Source organism: Microcebus murinus, chromosome 6 (genome assembly GCF_040939455.1).
Source record: "Microcebus murinus isolate Inina chromosome 6, M.murinus_Inina_mat1.0, whole genome shotgun sequence".
Classification (NCBI taxonomy): Eukaryota; Metazoa; Chordata; class Mammalia; order Primates; family Cheirogaleidae; genus Microcebus; species Microcebus murinus.
Genome location: NC_134109.1, coordinates 58,107,447 through 58,128,877, shown reverse-complemented (window position 1 = coordinate 58,128,877; position 21,431 = coordinate 58,107,447). Strand labels below are relative to the sequence as shown.

Genomic DNA, 21,431 nt, shown 5'->3' with positions numbered 1-21,431 from the left:
AAGTCTTTTTCTGTTTCAGGACAGTCACACGGCCTGTTCTCTCTGTCTGGTTTTGTTCATCCTCTTAACCGTGGCCTGGCTTATCCTCACCCTTTAGCCCCAGGCTAAACATCATTTTGGAAAGAAGGTCTTTCCTACATCTACACCATGGGTCTACATTAGGGTTCTTGGTTATAAATTCTCACAGATTGCCAGTTATCTGTCATGGCACTTAACACAATTGCAATGATTGAGTTACCCGGGTAATGATTTCTGTGTTGTTTATCCCCTCTGTTAGACTGTAAACCCCACTAAGACAGGAGCAGTGCTGATGCTTCCCAAGATGGTACATGGCACAAGGCAACTCTACCATGAATACTTTTGGAATGCAGGACTAGAATGGAGCCATTGAGAATCCAAAGCTACTTGTACCTCATTTCTACCCACTTGGGTAGTACCTGCCTGGAAAATTGTGGCCTGAAGTTTATTTAAGAAACAGTGTCTGAACCCATGACCCCTTCTCTCTGTCCTCCCCCTGTGCCACCTCGCCCAACACCATACCCACCCCCCAGGGGGTCTGTGCAAACTGTCAATGAAAGGCACCTCTTTTACCACAGCATCTTGTCACATATCCTGGAATTTCATAGATAATATATACTTGTACTTTCCCCCCTGTGGTTACGAGAAAGGAGAGTTATTCTTAATGAAACTTTAATGCTCTTGCCCTTCCCATTACCGGATGATTGGGAAGACTAATGATCGAGTAAGAGAGAATCAGAAAAACAAATGGTCATAAATTAAATCCTACTATGATCTAATTCTATTGAGATTCTTCATTTCAAAATACACACAGCTCTGTCTGAGTTCTCCCCCTTGAACCTGAAGGTGCATTTTTCATTCAGCTCAGTGCACACCTTAGGGGATGATATAGCTCTCAATCATGAAACTAACACATTTCCACATTTCTCTGATAAACTGAAGTGTGTCTGGCACCACCTTCAGACTTTATACAGAATTTACCTTAGGAAAAAAATATGTTTGACTTAATGCTGTCTGTAGTGAAATGACCACAGGGACAGGTCTAAATGGTTTACTAAGTAAGAAAAATTGTTCTCTCTTAAAATATTTCTAACCCACACATGTAATTTATATCATGGCAGAATTCAACACAAAGGTCTATTGTTTTTGGCAAAATAACCTGCAAACATCCTTAATTAGGATGCAAACTGAAGCACCGTTTAATACTGTTGACAGTCATTAGCTTGAGACAGCTGTTTCTACTGTTATTTTATTTATGGAAACATATGAAAAGTAAATATGGAACTAGTATACAAAATTATTAAAGACATGTACTATTTTAATCTTATATTATTTGTGTGTCAACCTCACAAATAGTATGGCTGAACATCTCCAACTTGGAATGGGAATGAAATAAATTGTTTTTGCAATTAAAGCTTAGTCCCATGGATATTTGAAAAAGATGTTAGCAATGAAGTTAATCAATATCTGTTTCTAGTGGGCTTTACTTTGAGAAGTGATGGCCTCTTTCTGGGGACAAGGGATAATTCGTTATACTGCCATTCCGTTCCATTTACTGCAAGATGTAATGAGTGCCGCTATTAAATGGAAGCCATGGTCAGTTAATGTCCAAAGCAATCTTTCCTCTATTGCAGCCATGTATTCACCACTCAGTAGGAACAGCTAGCTCCTAAAGATAAATCTGAAAAAATATAACATAGGAGATCATTTTCAAACTAGCAATGCCTCGTTCTTCTTCTTTTTTTTTTTTTTTTGAGACAGAGTCTCACTTTGTTGCTTAGTCTAGAGTGAGTGCCGTGGTGTCAGCCTAGCTCACAGCAACCTCAAACTCCTGGGCTCAAGTGATCCTCCTGCCTCAGCCTCCTGAGTAGCTGGGACTACAGGCATGCACCACCATGCCCGGCTCATTTTTTCTATATATTTTTAGTTGGCCAATTAATTTCTATTTATAGTAGAGATGGGGGTCTCTCTCTTGCTCAGGCGGTTTCGAACTCCTGACCTTGAGCAATCCGTCCGCCTCAGCCTCCCAGAGAGCTAGGATTACAGGCGTGAGCCACCGCGCCCGGCCGCAATGCCTCGTTCTTGCAGAGCCTGTCTTACAATTCTGACTATCTATGGATTAAAGACGAAGGACGTGAAAGAGAAGACCAGGTTACAGGTCTGAACGAGGTAAAAGAAGAATCTGGGTACATTATGTGGACACTCCAGCTATTTCACTTATTTAAATTTTAGTAACCATTTCTAAGAGATGTATTACAAAATATAAGGCAAAATGTAGAACTAAAGTATTACATGCTGCAGTGAAGGGAGTTTTCCCGACCCCTAAGCCCCAGTGTATGATCTCAGATAGACTCCTTTAGTAACTGTCACCTCTGGGCATTAACTTTCCATTTGGTTTCCTTATCTGAAAACAATAGTTATTGTGATGACAATCAGACTTAATCAAGGAGTCTACAAAAATAGTTTTAATAATATAAAGTATCACAAAAGGTTACAATATTTCTGTGATAACTTGAAAAATGAATCTACCAGTGATCACCAATCTGAAGAGTTTAAGTCAAGAACTTAAAGGAGTAGATATGTGATTTATCTATTTTACTGTTTCAAGTCCCTATTTTACCTCTGTGACATAGCCTTAGAATTAAGCAAAAGGGGAAAAAGTAAACCAGGTAATCTATTTTATGAGGTCCTGTTAAATTTTTCATTGATTTATTTCCTATTATAAAATCAATACATACTAAATGTAAAATCTTCCAATAGCTTAGAATGATATAGAGAAAAAGTGATTTATCTCCACCACTGCTTGCTTTCTCCTGCTCAAGCACTCGCTTTCTCTCTCTCTCTCTCTCTCTCACACACACACACACACACACACAGACACACACATATGCACGAACAGGATTCCCCATTTCCACTCCCCAGAGATAAACATTATGAACAGTTCCTTGTAAAATCAAATCCTTTGAAGATGCAAAACACTGTAAGACATTTATGGATATTTTAAAACAGATTAAATTAAAGAAAAACCTAGAATTATTCCATGACAGTCAGAGTTGGTGAAATCTCAAATTTCCTTGGAACAGCAGAATGACCAATTGCTCGGTGAGAAAATTGAAACAATAACCCTGTAAACAAACTGTCCAAAGTGAGTGGCCAGAGACAGCCTACAGCAAAGATGGAATAAAGCCTTCAAGGAACATCACCTCCTCATCATGGTTTATAACAACTTGATGACGTTCTTCAACATGTTTTAATGATTATCATATCTTCCCCTTCACAAAGGATTGATTTATTATGGTTTAAATTTAAAGAATACTGGTTTCTCAGTTTTGAATTAGGCTTAGATTACAGAACACATAAAATCAATGACTTTGTTCTAGGCAAGAGAAAAACAGAGTGCTCATTTAAGTGCACAAGGAACAGTCCTGGGAACAATTCCTCATGCAATCCTATACACTAACGATTTCCACCACCCGTCTCGCCCCCCCTCCTTCCCCATCACTCTCAGCACCACCACACTTAGCACTTTCATGGCACCTTAACATGCACAAACTGCTTCACATATTATTTATTTTAATCGCCAAAACAACTTTGTCAGATAGAAAGAAAAATCATAGCTTTTTAAATTTACAGATTTAAAAAATCCTGATGCTCAGAGCAGGGAAGTGGTTGGTCCAAGGTCATTCCACCAGTAAGAGACTGTTTGCCTCTCATGGGGGTAGACTGATGACTTCTAAGTGTCTGTCTCCAGCTTAGATCTCTCCTCTCAAGCTACAGGACCCACATCCAACAACTGACTCAACGTCTGCAGTCTGCAATCCCAAATGCAGGTAAACTCACAGTTTCCAGGCAAAGCCCATAGTATTCTTCCATAAGCCTGTTTCTCTTCCAATGCTTTTCTTTCCTAGTGAATGGTGCCATGATCCTTTCAGTTGTTCAACCCAAAACCTAGGCATTATCCCTACCCCCTCTTTTCTTTCAACACACATTTGCTCCATTACCACATCCTATAGATTCTGTCTTTGGAATACTTTCCAAATGTGCCCACTTCTCCTTGTCTCCATCATGAACACTATCAAGACCCCACCATCTCGTACTGAAATCATTTCCAGGCATTGATTCTGCCTTCCCCTTTCTGTCACCACTCCATCCATGCTCCACGCTGCAGCCAGAATGATCAGGATATTCCTCTGCTTAAAATCTTTCGTTGCTTCTCGGTGCTCTTTAGATAAAGATAAGGATCCTTAGTGTGGCCTCTACTGGGCCAGTATGATGTGACCCATGTGTCTCTCTGGCCACATTCCTGCCCTCACCCTTCTGCTGTCCTCACACAGCTGTCCTTCATTTCGCCCCAGGCGCCCAGCTCCCTCCCTCTTTGTAGATTTTCCGTATGTCTGGAACCCTTGTGCTCATTTGCTGTCACCTGCTAAATTCTAACTTGTTCTTCAGCTCAAATGTCACTTCCTCAGGGAAGCCTTCCCTGCCAATCAGGTTTATACTGGGGGCATTTCTCCTTTATCACTTATAGTTGGGCGTTGGGTTGTTTACTTGTCGTTGTCTGTTACCTCCATTGCCCTGTAAGCTCTGTGACAGCTTCTCACCATTCCATCTCCTGGTGCTTGGCCCAGGGCCTAGCACGTTAGACAATAAATATGTGTTCAATGAATGACTGAAAGCCAGGAGTCACACACAGACGTGATGACACCAACTTTTATGTACAGTATTCCTCTCACCCCTCAACTTACGGGCTCAAGTGCCTAGATCATTAAATGCAAAGGAATCAGTTCTTTTAGCTGGGAAGCTGAAGCTTAGAAATGAAATTCTGAGCCACATGGCACATTTTAGTACTGTGCAAGGAGGTTTATGATTTAAAATTGTTAATAGTCAAATATGTAGAAAGAAATGTTTTGGCATTTTCCACTAGTGTAACACTAACGTACAGAGAGGATTACAGTGGAATTTATTTAACTTTCACTTTTTAAAATAACAACAAACCATATTTCAATGAACTCCTTAGTGTATGATACTTTGGATGGAGGTGAGAGAATGAGGTGTTTTAGTTATGAGTTCTCAGCCTGGTAAGCATTATAACAAAATAAAAAAATTAATTCTAAAATTATAATGAACAAAATGTATCCTTTATTTAAAGACTTAGAAGATAGTTTCCAGAGTCTTGATTAATAATCACTTATTTACTAGTATAATGTATATCTGGGAAGTGCTAGCTAATAGAGAATTCATTTGGCCAAATGTTGGTTGACATTTCACTGAATATAATCATAAAAAAATTGGACAATACTGAATGTAATGAGACTTGAAGAACAGTCTACACCTTTTCTGCTCTACTTTATTTCCTGGAGGTTTTCCTCTGGCATTGAGATCTTTGTCTACACTGCTGAAATCATCAAGATTTTGGTTACTGGTGACAAGCATGTCTGCTCTGGCAGTCTAGTAAGGTGACTTGGGCAAGAGGCTACATCTATTTTCAGAATCGTTTCCCCAAATAAACACTTCACTTTCTTAATATAAAGATGCTATCTTACTATATATAAACTTAAAATGCCTAATTCTTTTTCTCTAGAATTTTGTTTGATTATGGTCAGACTCTCTGGGGTTCTAGGTCTAAACCTTTTAGCCATAAATTCTCTCCCTACTTCTTGTTAAACTAATATCAGCTAATATTAAAACCCTCTCAAATGTCAAGATATCCCTTTAGTATCTGGTAAATGGCAAAAAAAAAAAAAAAAAAAAAAAGTCCTCCTTTCCTTTCTCCTTCCTTCTTTCTTTCCTCTAATTCAATTAATAGACATTTACTGAGGGTATACTATGTGCCAGACACTATTCTAATCTCGGGATACAGCAGTGAAAAAAAAAGAATAGATAATGTCCTTGTTATTACAAAGCTTACATTTTTGTATGTCCTTTATAAATGGAAATAGAAAACAGTAGAAAATAGTCTAGTTGTTCCGATACTAGACTAGAGGGATGGTCACATATTTGGAAATGTCATTTATTGAGTAGATTGTGAAGGGGAGATATACATTTTTCTGAATTTTAAAATTTTCTTCCTTCCTATTTTGAAGGTTAGAGAAACCAAATGTTTTTAAACATAATGATCTATTCCATATAAAAAGTCTGATGGAGTGGCCGGGTGTGGTGGCTCATGCCTGTAATCCTAGCACTCCGGGAGGTCGACGCGGCGATTGCTCGAGGTCAGAAGTTTGAAACCAGTCTGAGGAAGAGCGAGACCCTGTCTCTACTAAAAATAGAAAGAAATTAGCTGGACAACTAAAAATATATAGAAAAAAATTAGATGGGCATGGTGGCGCATGCCTGTAGTCCCAGCTATTTGGGAGGCTGAGGCAGGAGGATTGCTTGAGCCCAGGAGTTTGAGGTTACTGTGAGCTAGGCCGATGCCATGGCACTCTAGCCCAGGCAACACAGTAGACTCTGTCTCAAAAAAAAGTCTGATGGGGGTTTATGTTGATCCAAATTTAGAAAGGACAAATCTAAGAATTTATAAAATATTTTCAAATGTGTAGCCGGGTGCAGTGGCTCACGCCTGTAATCCTAGCACTCTGGGAGGCTGAGGCGGGCGGATTGCTCAAGGTCAGGAGTTCGAAACCAGCCTGAGCAAGAGCAAGACCCCGTCTCTACTATAAATAGAAAGAAATTAATTGGCCAACTAATATATATATATAATTAGCTGGGCATGGTGGCGCATGCCTGTAGTCCCAGCTACTCGGGAGGCTGAGGCAGAAGGATTGCTTGAGCCCAGGAGATTGAGGTTGCTGTGAGCTAGGCTGATGTCATGGCACTCACTCTAGCCTGGTCAACAAGCGAGACTCTGTCTCAAAAAAAAAAAAAAAAAATATATATATATATATATATTTTCAAATGTGATTTAAAATAAAAATAATATTATTATGATTAACTAATGACTCCCAATATGACATTTATCTAAACATGATGCTCCATTCTCATTTCATCTGTTCAGGTGGTTTTTCCTGGGTCTTCTTGGAAGGCTCCTTATGAGAACAGGGCAATGTCTTACTTATCTTAGGGTACCCAGGGCTTGGTAGAGTGCTTGCTACATAGAAGCAGGTGCTTAATAACTCTGTTTATTGAAATTAAACATTCAGATTGGTAACAAGGATGGTTTGCAAACTGGCAAGATAAATATTAATAGGTTACTTCCATAGTTTCAGAATACCATGATGTCTTTAAAAAAATAAATGAATATTTATGTTTCTGTTTTTTTTATATAATGCAGAAAGCTTAGTAACTTAAGTGTATTTGTTAATTATAGAATAAAGCTTGTACTTGTGAATTTTTTAAAGCATTTAGTAACATGTGACCATATATACATCTTATTGCTCTTCCTGAATTTTTCCTTAAACATAACCAAATTCATCTTATTGTAATAACACGTGAATTAAAATAAATGTACAAATTTATGTAATAAGATATATAAATATTTATATAATTTATGTAATAATTTGTATAATTCATTTCACTGTATGTAATTTCTGCCTGCTCAAGTCTTTGGATAGCTGGAGGAATGGAGGCATAGACACTTCTTTTGTGTTATATGAAGTAGTTGTCTCAGAGTCTGAAAAACAGGACTGGCTTCACGAGTGTGTGACTTGTGCTATCACACAGGGTCTGCCCTTAGAAGAGATGAGCCCCATGTTGATTTAAAGCTCTCGCTGTCATGACATCGTTAATAATTTTTGAGCAAAGAGCTCTGCGTTTTTGTTCTGCACTGGGCCCCACAAATTATTTAGCTGGTTCTGGCTAAGAAGAGTCTCAATGTATTGGGAATAGAAGCTCTCTCATGTCATCCAGGACCAAAGTGTTTATTGCATTCAATTTCTATATTTCATGAGCTCAACAAGAGAAGAGCTCCAAGGGCCACTGGAGTCGGAATTGTCAGTCACTGGGGGAATCTATATACACTGTGACCAGAGATTTCAGACCAACAAAACATAAGCTTTTACTCAATAAATGAGATTTCCAAATACAGTGAGACCTGGTTAACAACTTTGGTTAGTGAAGTGAAAGCAATGCCAACAGATGGTTAATGTGGAACACATGCCTTGGATTCAGCTGTTACTTGAGAAAGTTCTGGTCTTTACTAGAATATGGGGACAGAGGCAGGTACAACTAACTTTACTGAAGAGTCTGGTTAGCCGTATTAGCAATATTTTTGTGATTTATAAAAAGTCCTTTAATATTTTTCTACCAAGCAAAATGAAGAACCGAATCCTTGAGGAAACTGCCTGCATGTAGAAAATGTTTCCCCAAATGGTGCATCTGGGATTGCAGTTTTCACTGTAAGTAAGCAATTTGATGGTGGGGAAAATTCTGTGATGCTATAGCTTAAAAGCACATCCTGTGCTACTTTTATATTGCATAAGTTGAAAGTCCTGCTGGCATCTGTAAGTTACCATTTAAAGGAAATGAGGATGATGATGATAATCATAATTATTATCATCTTTCTTTTGCATCAAAAGCAAATTATTAAATGGTAGATTCAGTTGTATCGCTAGAGCTGGAACCCATATTACTAAGTGAAGTATCCCAAGAATGGAAAAACAAGCACCAGATATATTCTCCAGCAAACTGGTATTAACTGAGTAGCACCTAAGTGGACACATAGGTACTATAGTAATAGGGTATTGGGGAGGGGGGGAGGGGGGCGGGTATATACATACATAACGAGTGATAGGCGCACCATCTGAGGGATGGTCATGGTGGAGACTCAGACTTGTGGGGGGAGCGGGGGAAGGGCATTTATTGAAACCTTAAAATCTGTACCCCCATAATATGCCGAAATAAAAAAATAAATAAATAAAAAAATAATAAAAAAAAAGCAAATTATCCTAGAAGAGTTGGTTTACGACTCATCCTAATGAACCTACGCGAATTTAAAAATTAATTTCTAGGTGACATTTAAATTTTAGGCTGACAATTTTTCCCCCTGAGTGCAAAGTTTGTTTAGAATTTGAAAATTTTCACTTTCTTGAGAAAGTTATGCTTCTGTGATAAAAATTAAGTAGTAACATAGTTTCTAGAAATTCTTATGAGTGATCAACGGAAAACATTCAGGTGTAATGGTATATTCTTTAAGAAAGCAAATTTTGGTGTCAGACTTGGGTTCCAGTCTCTGCTGTACTACTTACTGTGTGATCCTGGGCAATTTACTTGATCTTTCTAAGCCTCCGGTTTCTGGATTTGAAATAGGTATGGGTGGATGTGAGGATCATATTAGAAAATGGACGAGGACATAAGAAACATTCTGCAAATAGAGCTAGTAGCATTGATAGCATTTTCTTCTCTAGGACATTAATCTCTTAAATAGTTACCTTATTGACAGGTATAATGTTTTTGACGTTGAAGTAGAAGCCAAAATAAACCATGTTGAAAACTCCATGACGTCCCAAAGTTGCCGTAAATCCTTTGTTGAGGCCCTGGAGCCCTAAGCCTTCCTTCTTAATGATGTGTCTTGCATAACTCATAGTGGATGGTTGCTGAAGAAGAGAGAAGCAAAGCCAGAAAAATTATCTTTGGGACTGTGGAACACAGTAAATTACCATAGTAGCTTCCCTCCAGCCAGAATTAATAGGGACTTTTCCCCCCAAACATGAATAATCATGCCTAGATTTGTGCTTTTTAAAATTAGAAAACCCCCAAAGTAAACAAAATTACATGCATAACAACAAGCTTTATAGGAAAGATAATTGGCAAAGAGAAAACATCTTTGGTGGAATTAGTGAAACTGACATTATGTACTAACTATCACCACTTTCAACATGTAAATAATTGTGTCCAGTTCTGGATTATCCACACTGAAGGACAGTATTAACTACATAGATAAATTGGTAATCCACAACTGCACTTAATCCAGAAGAAATTTATATTTGGCTCCTCAATCCAGCATATTTACCTTTCTAATTATGTTTTTCTAATAAATGTTACAGATAGTCTTGATTCCATTACCTCAATGGTTTAAACTGGTGCTAGGTTAGAAATCATCCATAGATAAATAGCTGTCGATTGTCCACGTCCTCAAGGAGGTGGGCAATCAGCCTGTGTAGCACTGCTATGATAAATTATAAATAAACAGTGTTGGGAGTACTTGGTTACCTTGAATTTCCAGTCCTCTGATTGCCCAAGGCTGAAATATCCTGACTGCTGGAATCTAGTCTGTTGCTACCTTTGTAAATTGCTGGAGAGCTCACTGCAATTTGCTCTGAGGTTTCCAATTCATTACAATACAATTACAATTCATATGTGTTTTTAAAAAGTATGAGTGATTGTTTCCTTTTTTGGAGGTACTCGCAATAAAGATAACTTTCCTTCTCATATTTTGACTGAATAGTAAATAGGGGAAAGTGTTCAGTGGTTTTTTTCTCCCCCACCTATAAGACAAGCACTGGCATACATTTGTTTGATATTTCACTGAAGCAGGTTGCTAGAGTGGTCATGGCAGTCTGATGCACTTCCAGACTAAAAGTATTTTCTTCTCATGTGCAATTAAGGCTACATCCCCAGAGTAGTACTCCATGATATATGTAGCAGAATGGAATAGAACAAATTCAATAAAGGCTTTTCATCTAACTTGTTTTTATAATAGCTATATAATTAACATGACATATTCAAATGAGCTTGTTTATATAGTAAATCCTATAGTTTTTGCTGATAAATGTTTTTAAAACTCTAGCTACAATTCTATACTCAACTTCATCTATTCATTTAAGAAGATTAATTACAATAAATTACTTTAAGCTTAAGGAAAACCTTCTTTGTAACATGAAAAAACCATGTGAGACTGTGTCTTGAAACAATAAGACATAGCATATAGGAAAACCAAAAAATTTTCCAAAGGTTCAAGTTCACTCCCTGTTGTATAATGAGACATTTTTGTTTGTGTTTTGGCACACTGACTACCAATCCAAATTATTTATTTGGGTTTTAAAAGAGACAGGACAAGTTGAGGAGAAGCTCATTTTTGTTGGAAAGACCCTAAAAGAGCTGAGTAAACTGTCTAAGTACTGCTCTCTTGCTCTGAAGCAGCCTAGGGGCAGGGAAGGAGAGGAAGCAGCTTTCCTGGGGATGGGAGGAATGGGGCAGAGGTGAGGCCATCTGGGCCCAGACTGACCCACACAGGCGCTCCCTGCCTCCAACCTAAGCCTTTTCTCCACCCTCACTCAGCTGAGGCGCTGAGAGTGGAAGGGACCAGGAGCTCAGGGGCTATCTAGATTCTAGAGCAACAGAGAAACCAATGGCTTTACATCAAAGTGCAAATAACAATGGCTTTCCCTTAAAAAATGGGTATAAAGATGTTTCTATTATTTAAAAATCGTAGTTTGCTAAATCATCACAATTACGATGGCTAAACTTAGTATTAATTTGGAGATAATATCTTTCTCATCATCTTGAAAAGAGAAGACTTTTACTAGATCTTGGTAAGAGTTTACAAATATTCAAATGGCACTTACTGATCTTCTAATTCCTGATTTTCACTGGCTTGGGTGCTGGGTGGGTATGAGAAAGTGTAACGCATGGATTTTAAATTCAAGTGCTTTGTTGAGTTTGAAGTCTAGTTGTCAATTTACATCAGAGGGTAGCATAGTAATAGAAATAGGAGCTTGGAGACAGCTTCAGGTTTGTGTCAGCAGTAAGGCTGGCTAACTTTGGCAAGTATTTATTCTCTCTGATTTATCCTCACCTTACCGATTTGTAAACAAGGATAGTAATAGATTTTTCCTTATAGGACAGTTGTGACATTAGGTCAGTCGGTGAAATCAGTTCGTTGTAAGCATTCACTACATATTTAGCTGTTAATAATAATGGCAATTATGCTGACAGTCATAAAAATAGTTATAATAATAAAAAACAAGCATTTTCTTTGTTAGTTGAAGGCAGTGAGAATCAAAAGGTGTAGGCTGCCTTGAGGGAGAGGAGGATATATTTAATTAGCTTCCTCTTTCTCATTCATTATGGCTGTCCTTTCTTTTTCCTAGAGTCCTGGATTCTTGACATGAAGTCCACCAAAAATTCATCCAGAATGCAAGATAACAGGTCTGCTTCCTCTGAGGCCCAACCAAATCCAAGCCCTGGTCTGGAGGTCTCATTCCAGGGATAGTGCCTCACTCCAGGAGCTTTCCTCTCTGCAGCAGTAGATCCTGTAAATTGGCCTCTTCCTTACCCCTCAAAGTTAGCATCCTGGCTGACCTGACCACTTGGCAAGTCTATGGGCTGTAGAAGCAAAGCGAGGCAACACAGCAGCAAAAGTTGGGAATGGCCTAGAGCACACTGTCATATATGTTATCAGGCATTTGGAACACAGTAAGTGTTCATCACTGTCAGCCATTATCACAGATGCTCAGTGCTTGACATATAGCTTGTTATTTAATCCTCTGAACAAATGTGTGAGAGAGGTATTATCATTACCCCCATTTGACAGATGAGGAAACTAAGGCTTAGAAGTTCAGTTACTTGTTCAAGATCACAGAGTAAGTGGTAGTGCCAGAGCCCAAATGTGGCCCCTTGGACTCCAAGTCTGCTTTCTATGCTGTGCAGTTCTCCCATCCTAACATATCTGATCGCTTACCTCAACAACCCTGTGAAGTGAGCAGCAGGTATATTCTCATTTTTCAAGTGAAGAAACCAGAGATTGTTAGATACCATTACTAAGGTAAAATGCTGCTGATAAATGGCTTAACCAGAATTGTGCATCTAATCCAGTGTTGCTCTTTCCACACTCACTTTTGTTATGCATAGGTGGTAAGATTTTCAGAGTTTGATAAGCCAACTGATATAGGCAACAGATAGCAAGTTGGGGCCTTGGGATAAAGAAAAACCAGAACTCACATGCCTATAAAAATTAGAAGTATGATGGTGTGTCTTTTGTTTCATTCAAAGGCATTGTACCACACACGTAAGCAAATATTTAATTAGAAAGGCAAAATGTGACTTCCACTGGGATGCTTAAGTAGGAAAATATGGACTCATTTTGACTAGATCTCTGTAAACACATGGAATTTTACTAAACTTATTTGATTACTGGGCCTCCATTTCAAAACAACATGGTGTCATCAGAGAAATGATTCCAACACTATCCAACCCAGTTGGTCACTCACTAGTTCAGTTTCCTTCTAATATTTAGTTTCACTCCAATTTTCATATAAGTTACCAATTGTGGGCCAAATTGCATTCTAACTTTCCCAGTTGTGCCTTTCTTTCATTGACTGCACCTGAGCTGCAAGCATGGAGGAATACGTGCATTGGGATGAAACTTAAAAAATATTTTTTGATTTTTATATAAACAGATATGTTGTAAATTTTTATATCTATCCATAAAAATATGCCACAGTGGTTATGGAATATCAAATCAAATTTCTGTTTAAAAAGTTACTCTGAAGTTTAATTAAAAGAGATGATCCTAAGTGAAATAAGCTAAAGACAGAAAGAAGACTATTGCATGATCTCACTTATATGTGAAATCTAACCAAAAAAAAAGGTCAAATATATGGAGATAAAAAATAAAGCAATGGTTAGCAGGGGCAGGGAGAGGTGAGTGTGGGGGAGAAAATGGGGAGATTTAGGTCAAAGGATACAAAGTAGCACATATGCAGGATGAACAAGTCTAGAGAGCTAATGTCCAACAGAAGGACAATAATTAATGAAATTGTATTGTATTACACTAGGGATTTTTGTTAAATAAATAGATTTTAGCTGCTGTGGTCACACACAAAAAAAGTATGCTGTGAGATGATAAATATGTTAATCTGCTTCTCTATAGTAACATTTTACTACCTATATGTATCCCACAATGTCATGCTATAAATCTCAAATATACACAATATAACTTATTGAAAATAAAAATGAAAAACTGAAAAAAGAGAAAAAAGAGAGACAGAAAGAAGGATTCTTTTCCTAAACAGTGTTCCGAGGCACCACTCCAGGGCACTGAATCCTCACTGAGAGTCCAGTACTACCAACAAATCACTGAGATGACGTATGGCAGCCTGAGTTTTTTTTTTTTTTTTGGAGTTCTTCCATCCAACTACTGACCATAGCTGTCTCTGATTAGCGTATGAGATCACAGACAGAGGTTTTAGGCAGCAGGCAATTGTTCCCTGGGTAAATAGCAGTAGATACAGGCGTGGGTGTGTCAGTGGATTTCCTCCATCTCTAAGGCCAAAGGAGCTCTAGGCACACCACGTCAAAAGACAGCACGCTCTGCACGCATTCCTTCACTGGCTTCTTAGGGCAAGGTGAATTTGCTGTGTTTGAGAGCCAATGGAATAAAGGTGTTGCATTGCATTTCGTCACATGGCTGGAAAGCAAACTGGATGAGACCTTTACACAATGGAGGGAGTGTCTGTATCTGGGCCTTCCGAAAAATACTGCTTTGTTAAAAAAGAGAAGAGCCAGTTGCTACATTCAGGTAGGAAAATGCTCTTGCTTTTCAGGAGATAAAAGATCACCCATACTTTTCATTACTCAAATGAGGTCTTGAAGCATTTTCATACATTTGAAAAAATAAAAAATAAGAGAAAAACTTTCCTTTTATTTGAGAACAAAACGTGGAAGGAGAGGAATCAGGCTTAAAAGTCCACATTTATACAGTCCTTTTAGCTTAGATATTTCACAATTTGTCATTTTAGTTTGTTTTATTAGGGCATGATTATGGACAAAAAAAGACCCAAAATATAATTATGGTCTAGAATTCACGTTAGATGAACAGATCTATTTTTAAACAATCTGTAAGTAGAGAATAATTTGCTGTCAAAAAACCTGCCCAGATGCTGAGCCACAGCTATGCCAATACCAAGTTGCTGGCCAGTGATTACCCCTAGAGGAGCACAAGACCCTGCAGGTGAGCAGACACTGACACTGCACCTTGCCCCCGTGCTGCTGGCAGAGCAGGAAGGAAGGGAGGTGACGGTGCTGAGGCCACAGGGGTTACTGATCAGAGAAGACTGGCAACAAAGGAGGCTTTGCTTTTTCATGGTTTAAGAAACAACTTCTTTTGCTTTTCCCTTAAGCATCTTAAGTATCCAGGTTTCTTTTCTTTTCTTTATTCTAATAGATTTAGGGGTACAAGTGGTTTTGGTTACATGGATGAATTGTCTAGTGATGTCTTGGGTTCTTAGTGGACCCGTCGCTCTAATAGTGTGCACTGTACCCAGTAGGTAGTTTTTCTTCCCTCATCCCCTCCAAACCGTCCCCCTTCTGAGTCTCCAAAGTACACTGTGTATCCAGGGCTCTGTAGCCCAATGAAAGCAGTGTGGTTGACTAGAAAGAGACCTCTTTGTTAAGGCTTGGGTTTTTAGAGCTAACGTTACTGGGCTTTATTTTCTTTACTTGCAAAATGGGGATAAAGCTGCCAACCTTATAGAGATAACGGGAGGATCTGAAATATTAAGTGAGTGTGAGCAGCAGGAAAAGTGGAAGAATTCACAGTGGTGACCAGTGGGATGGGGTTAAGGGAGATGTTGGCAAAATCATCAATTGATTTTTCTTTTTCTAGCTCTGTATTACTTGATTTGTGAAAAAAATGCATGACTTCAGCAATTTATAAAATTATGTAAAATTTTTTAAAAATATAAAACAAAGAGAAAACATGTAAGGCACTTTGCAGAGTGTCTTGGTAAAAAGTAGATGTTCTATAAATGATAGCTATTATTATTACTTCAAAGTGCCAATTCTGTAAGCAAAACTGTAGAGTTCCTGGCACAGCTGAATGGAAGACAAAATTCTATTTTATGTAAATAATAATAGAGAGGTAACTTGGCTGCTGCCTTAGGTACTGCCTATAGGAATAGATTCATATGCATAATTTTCTTCTCTGCCTGCAGGAATCATAGACTGGAAAGAAATAATTTATGTACTGAACAGTTGCCAGGCAGTGTTTCACACAGCAATGCAGGCAAAACTTGAACTTAACTCATTATGCCATCATGCATATTGACATGCCCTTGAAGCAAGCTTCTTACACTGTCTGCAAACAGAGCCACATGCTCTCTTTTTATATAACTCAACTTCTTCTCTCTCTCTTTCTTGAAAGAGATGATCACAAAATCCAGCCCTTCAATTCACTTTATGTTGACCCTACATAAAATAATTAAATTTAGTTAAATATTTGCTGATTGTCTATTGAGAAAATAGTCACTAAGCTTTGTGATATTACCTAATTGGTCTCTATTGAATTACTAAGCTTTCAAGATAAAGTACATAGAACTATATTTAGTGGTGTTATCCAAAACCAGAACCAAACCCTGAACTAATTTTTTAAAAATACTTCTCTTTAAAGATTTTACCATCAATTGCACATTTGCTATCTGTTCATTGATCCTTAAAATTATAATCAGAGCAAGTAGGTAGAAGACTAATTATGCTTTTCTTGAGCTGAACATCTTTAAAGACTACATAGAAGTAAAACAGGCTTTTGCAATTTCCTAAAGGTTTAGTTTTGTATTTGGGGGTGAGAATGATTATGTTCATATGTAACGTAGACAAAAAAATGACAGAGTAGAAGGAAAACCTGTGCCCCAGCCACACATCAGAAGCATATCCTATAGACCTCAAGGGAAGGAAAACATAACCCTTTAGCCAAATAATAACTTTGAAGTAGATTTCAAAGTGGAGAGAAAAACTGGGAAACAATTCATACAAGATTTTGCTCCTGGGGAGAAATTCACATTTTCCAGGCTAGCAGAGAGCATGCCAGCCAAACACCACTTGGCTTAGCACAACTGATAGGGGTGTTCTAGTTCTTAGAAATATACAGATAAAAAACCAATGCACCCAGTTAGAGGGGAGAAAGGTCCTATAAGGACAACAAGCTATAAAGTCATACTTTTGGCAAGACTGAATATGCATACCATCTTCAATAGAGAAATCTGTGGGCAAGCTTAGTCCTAAGACAAAGAGACTTACAACCCAGAACAACTCTTTACTTGGGTTTAGTTTGAAGGATGGGGGGAAATTTGGGTCTATCCCAATTTTATCTGTACATGTTTTTATACCCACTGAACCAAACCAAAGCATGACAAAGCTGTGATTACTTTGCTCCCCACAGAAGGTCAACTATATTTAAATTAGAGACCGGTTTTCTTTATTCCCTGTGAATTTTAAGATGCTGGCCAAGATTCTGGTATTGGAATTGGAGGAAATGTGGCGGGGATTATAGCCTTTGACTGATATGGTGGTAATTTAAAAAGTGTAGGCAAGACAAGCACACCTATTAAAATATTTTATATTTTAAAATAAGTCCGATGGATATGAGGGCAGTATCAGGAACCAAATTAACCACAATTTCCTTTAAATTTTTAGAATAGTTTATGGCTAAACTGAATGGGAAGGCATATTTTGTGGGAACATACCTCTGACTGGCTAGAGAACCAGCCTATACCACAGAGGGGAGACCCTGGGCAGCTGGAGCCAGCACAGTACCTGCTGTTCTTGGGAAATCCCAATGGCAATTGCACTTGGAGCCCCATGGACTAGAGTTCCCATCACTCAGCCGTCAACAGCATAACAGAAGAAGCTTCTGCTCTTTGCCAGTGCTGCACTTGGATCCCAGCTCTGGGGCCCTTCCCTGGACACCATGCTTCAGAGACCCTATTCTGGCCCTCTGCCAGCCATGCCCTCCCCACATGGCCAAGGGGACACCCACCTATGCTCCGCCCCTCCTTCTAGAGATCTAGACCATATTCTCTGTATCTAGGACTGCAGCAGTTCTTTTGTTCCATCTTTATTATTTTCCTATTGCCTAGAAGACTTTATAAGATTAAGTGTCATATTGACTACTGTTACCCTCGGCTGTCTTCCACTGCAGAGCCCCTCTCAGCTGCAGGAGCTTCTTAGGAAATTTCATGTTTAAAAGACCACATTGACTCACCACCTCAGGCTGAAGAAACAGGAAAATCTGAAATACCCTGTGTAGGATTCCATGGTGGTTCATGTCCTGAATAATAGACATGCTGCCTAAGAAACCTACCCAAGTGGCAGGACAAGTGTTGTCTACCTGAAAAATAAGCCTCTATGGGAAAACTGCTTTTCTTTTCCTAAAAGTGTTGTAAAGCCAGGGGTCATTCTGCATGTCGCCCATCTGTTTAGTGTTCCACCACAACTGGTAGCTGTAATTGACTGAAAAGGCTGAAAAATGAGTTTAGTTTACAACCTCCCATGTAAAGTGACTAAGAAGGTGTGATCAAGAACCCATGTTAACTGTATACAATTATTGCAGAGGAAGAATGTCTTGATTGAAGAAAATTCTTCCCAAAGTAGCCTAAAATGTTTTTCATTTCATCTCTAACTTCTGCTGCTAGATACTAATTATTTACAGCAAACAGACATCCAGCTACTACTGACCTGCATCTGAGTTTAAAGACCTTGTCAATAGGCACTGTAAGCATGCTGCCAGTCCTTGAGACTTGACAAACAATGCTGGCTGAATGGATGGCACTGGGAACTGAGAATGAACACAGGCACATTGAGGGAGAAGACTGACCAGTAAGTTATGTTTGTCCCCACAACTGGTGTCAGCTGTGACTGCTCAATATTGATTGGGGCAGTATCTCTAAATAAATCTGTCTACATTTAAACTTAAGGATTTATAAGATCAACTTGCATATAGAAATAGTTATCATTGGTTGACTGCCTACCATTTGCCAGGCTCTGTGTTAAGACCTTTACATATATCATCACATTTAAATTCTCATAAAGAGCGTGTTGTAATAACTACCAACATTTATTAAACCATCACTACATGCCAGATTGTATTGACAGCCTTATATATACATGTCTCATTTAATCCTCATTATCCCATCTGATGTGGCTATTACTATTACTTTTTCTTAACAAAAGAGGAAACTGGGTTACGGTCAGGGTAGGAAACATGAGGCTGTCACACAGTCAATAACTGAATCTCTCTCTAGGGCTTGTCCTTCTAACCACTACACAGAAATGCCTGGCTGTAAGGAAGAGGGACTCATCACCACAGTTTTAACAACCAGGGAACTTTAAGTACCTTGCTTAAGGCCACTCTTAGAAAATTGTAAGAATGGTGAGAATTTCAGTGTTTTCTTCCCAAACCTTGGGTCTGCTTTTCTAGTTCTCCAACTGCCTCCTATTCTAGACAGCTCTGATTAAATGTGTTCTTCAATGATTGGTGCACAGGGTTTAAACTTTGTTAGAAATTATAAAGAAGGAAAAAAATGGGGATTCCTGTTAGTATAAATGAAGCCATGGCACCTGAACTATGAAAGGTTGAGCCCCAAGGTGGGCCAGGAAGCCATTCCCACTAGATCAGCTGAGAAGTTTTTCCCTGAAGGCAGGGCTTGACGCTAGCAGAATCATTAAAGCATTTCTTTTGGATTACATGCTTTTCTTTATTTTCTAAATAAAGACATTTTCTAAATTTTCTACCATGAGCATATATTACTTTTAAAAGTAAATGTTCACAGACAATACATGAATACACTCTCATGTTAAAACATACAACTACACAAAAAACCCTTCCCTTAAACTCTTACTTTCTCCTTCCCCATTCCAATCTCCTTTCCAGAAGTATGAATTTTAGGAATTTTAGTATGAATTTCTCTAGACCTGAACTATCCTCTATGGAAGTGACTACCCACAGGTGGCTATTGAGCACTTGAAATATCCTAGTTGAGAAGTGCTATAGCATAAAATACACACCAGATTTTAAAAATTAGTATAAAAAAGAATGTAAATATCTCATATAATTTTTATACCAGTTACATGTTGAAATGACAAACCATAGGCACAGTGAAAAGATCAGTGGTTGCCAGGGAGTAAGGTGGGGGGAGGGACGAACAGGCAGAGAACAGAGGATTTTTCGGGGAGTGAAACTACTCTGCATGACACTATAATGGTGGGTACATGTCATTATACATTTGTCCAAACCCATGAAATGTACGAAACCAGGAGTACCTAATGTAAACTATGGACTTGGGTGATAATGACATGTCAATGTAGTTACACCAACTGTAACAAAAGTACTATTCTGGTGGGAGAGGTTGACACTAGAGATGGCTATGTGCATGTAGGGACAGGGAGTTTACTGGAAATCACCGTACCTTTTGCTTAATTTTGCTGTGAACCTAAAATTGTTCTAAAAATAATATCTTAAAGGAAAAAAATAGATATATTAGGCTAAATAAAATATATTATTTAATATTAACTTAATTTCACCAGTTTAATTTTTTTAAATATAGCTACTAGAAAATATTGCTCACATTATATTTCTATTGGATAGCACTGCTCTAGACTCTAGATCATTTTTAGTGCATTTACACACACATATATAAGAAATATATAGCTTTTTGGTGTTTTAAAACATAAATATGGGCCGGGCGCGGTGGCTCACGCTTGTAATCCTAGCACTCTGGGAGGCCGAGGCGGGCGGATTGCTCGAGGTCAGGAGTTCGAAACCAGCCTGAGCGAGACCCCGTCTCTACTATAAAAATAGAAAGAAATTAATTGGCCAACTAATATATATATAAAAAATTAGCCGGGCATGGTGGCTCGTGCCTGTAGTCCCAGCAACTCGGGAGGCTGAGGCAGTAGGATTGCTTAAGCCCAGGAGTTTGAGGTTGCTGTGAGCTAGGCTGACGCCACGGCACTCACTCTAGCCTAGGCAAGAAAGCGAGACTCTGTCTCAAAAAAAAAAAAAAAAAAAAAAAACATAAATATGCATTATTTTTATGCTTGTATTAATTTTTTTTAAAGTATAATCTTTACATGCAGTGGACATTAAATTAATTCCTTTCTTCCTCTCTTTCTCTTCTTCCTCCTTCCTGTCTCACTTTTATACTTGACAACCCACAAAGCCTTAGAGTGAAGGAAGTGATAATTATTCTTGGCCATACAAATGCTGAAGTGAGCACACCTAACACTGGGGTTAAATCAACACACAGGTATAGATTAACAAAAGGGTATCCCCTTCCTGGAGAAAAGAAAGTGCTAGTCAATGGAGGAGGGCTGTGGCCTTATCCAGTCCTAGACAAAAGACCCATGAGACAGCTGAAAAAATGACCAGTAGTTATTTTTTAAATAACTGGATCCAAATTTTCTATTCTTATCATGTCATCTGTTTCTCTCAGACATTTTTTGCAATAGGCATAGTCACATGACTTTATGTTGAGTGCCCACTGACTGCAAACTACTTACTACTAACTACTGTTTCAATTTGGTCAATATTGCCTACAATGTGCCACATCAGAACACTACCTCAGTGCAGCTACTAAATTCTGCAAGTTGCTTTAAATGAATGCTGATGGATGTGGTCTATGTGATCATTACTTTGCTAAGTTCTGAATGGTTGAAGTAATATTAAAAATATTTTATAATATATCTAAGAGATTTTATTC

At 38.4% G+C, this 21,431-nt stretch overlaps 1 protein-coding gene across 3 annotated transcripts in view; it reads right to left on the bottom strand.

Moving 5' to 3' along the window:
* The window catches only part of SLC25A21 (solute carrier family 25 member 21), a 453,133-nt gene that overhangs the window by 16,042 nt on the left and 415,660 nt on the right, over positions 1 to 21,431 (bottom strand). For all 3 annotated transcript variants that reach the window (XM_012767042.3, XM_012767041.2, XM_076004088.1), the window contains one exon: positions 9,387 to 9,551. In XM_012767042.3, the coding sequence (XP_012622496.1) occupies positions 9,387 to 9,551 (165 nt within the window). The remainder of the gene's footprint in view (positions 1 to 9,386; positions 9,552 to 21,431) is intronic.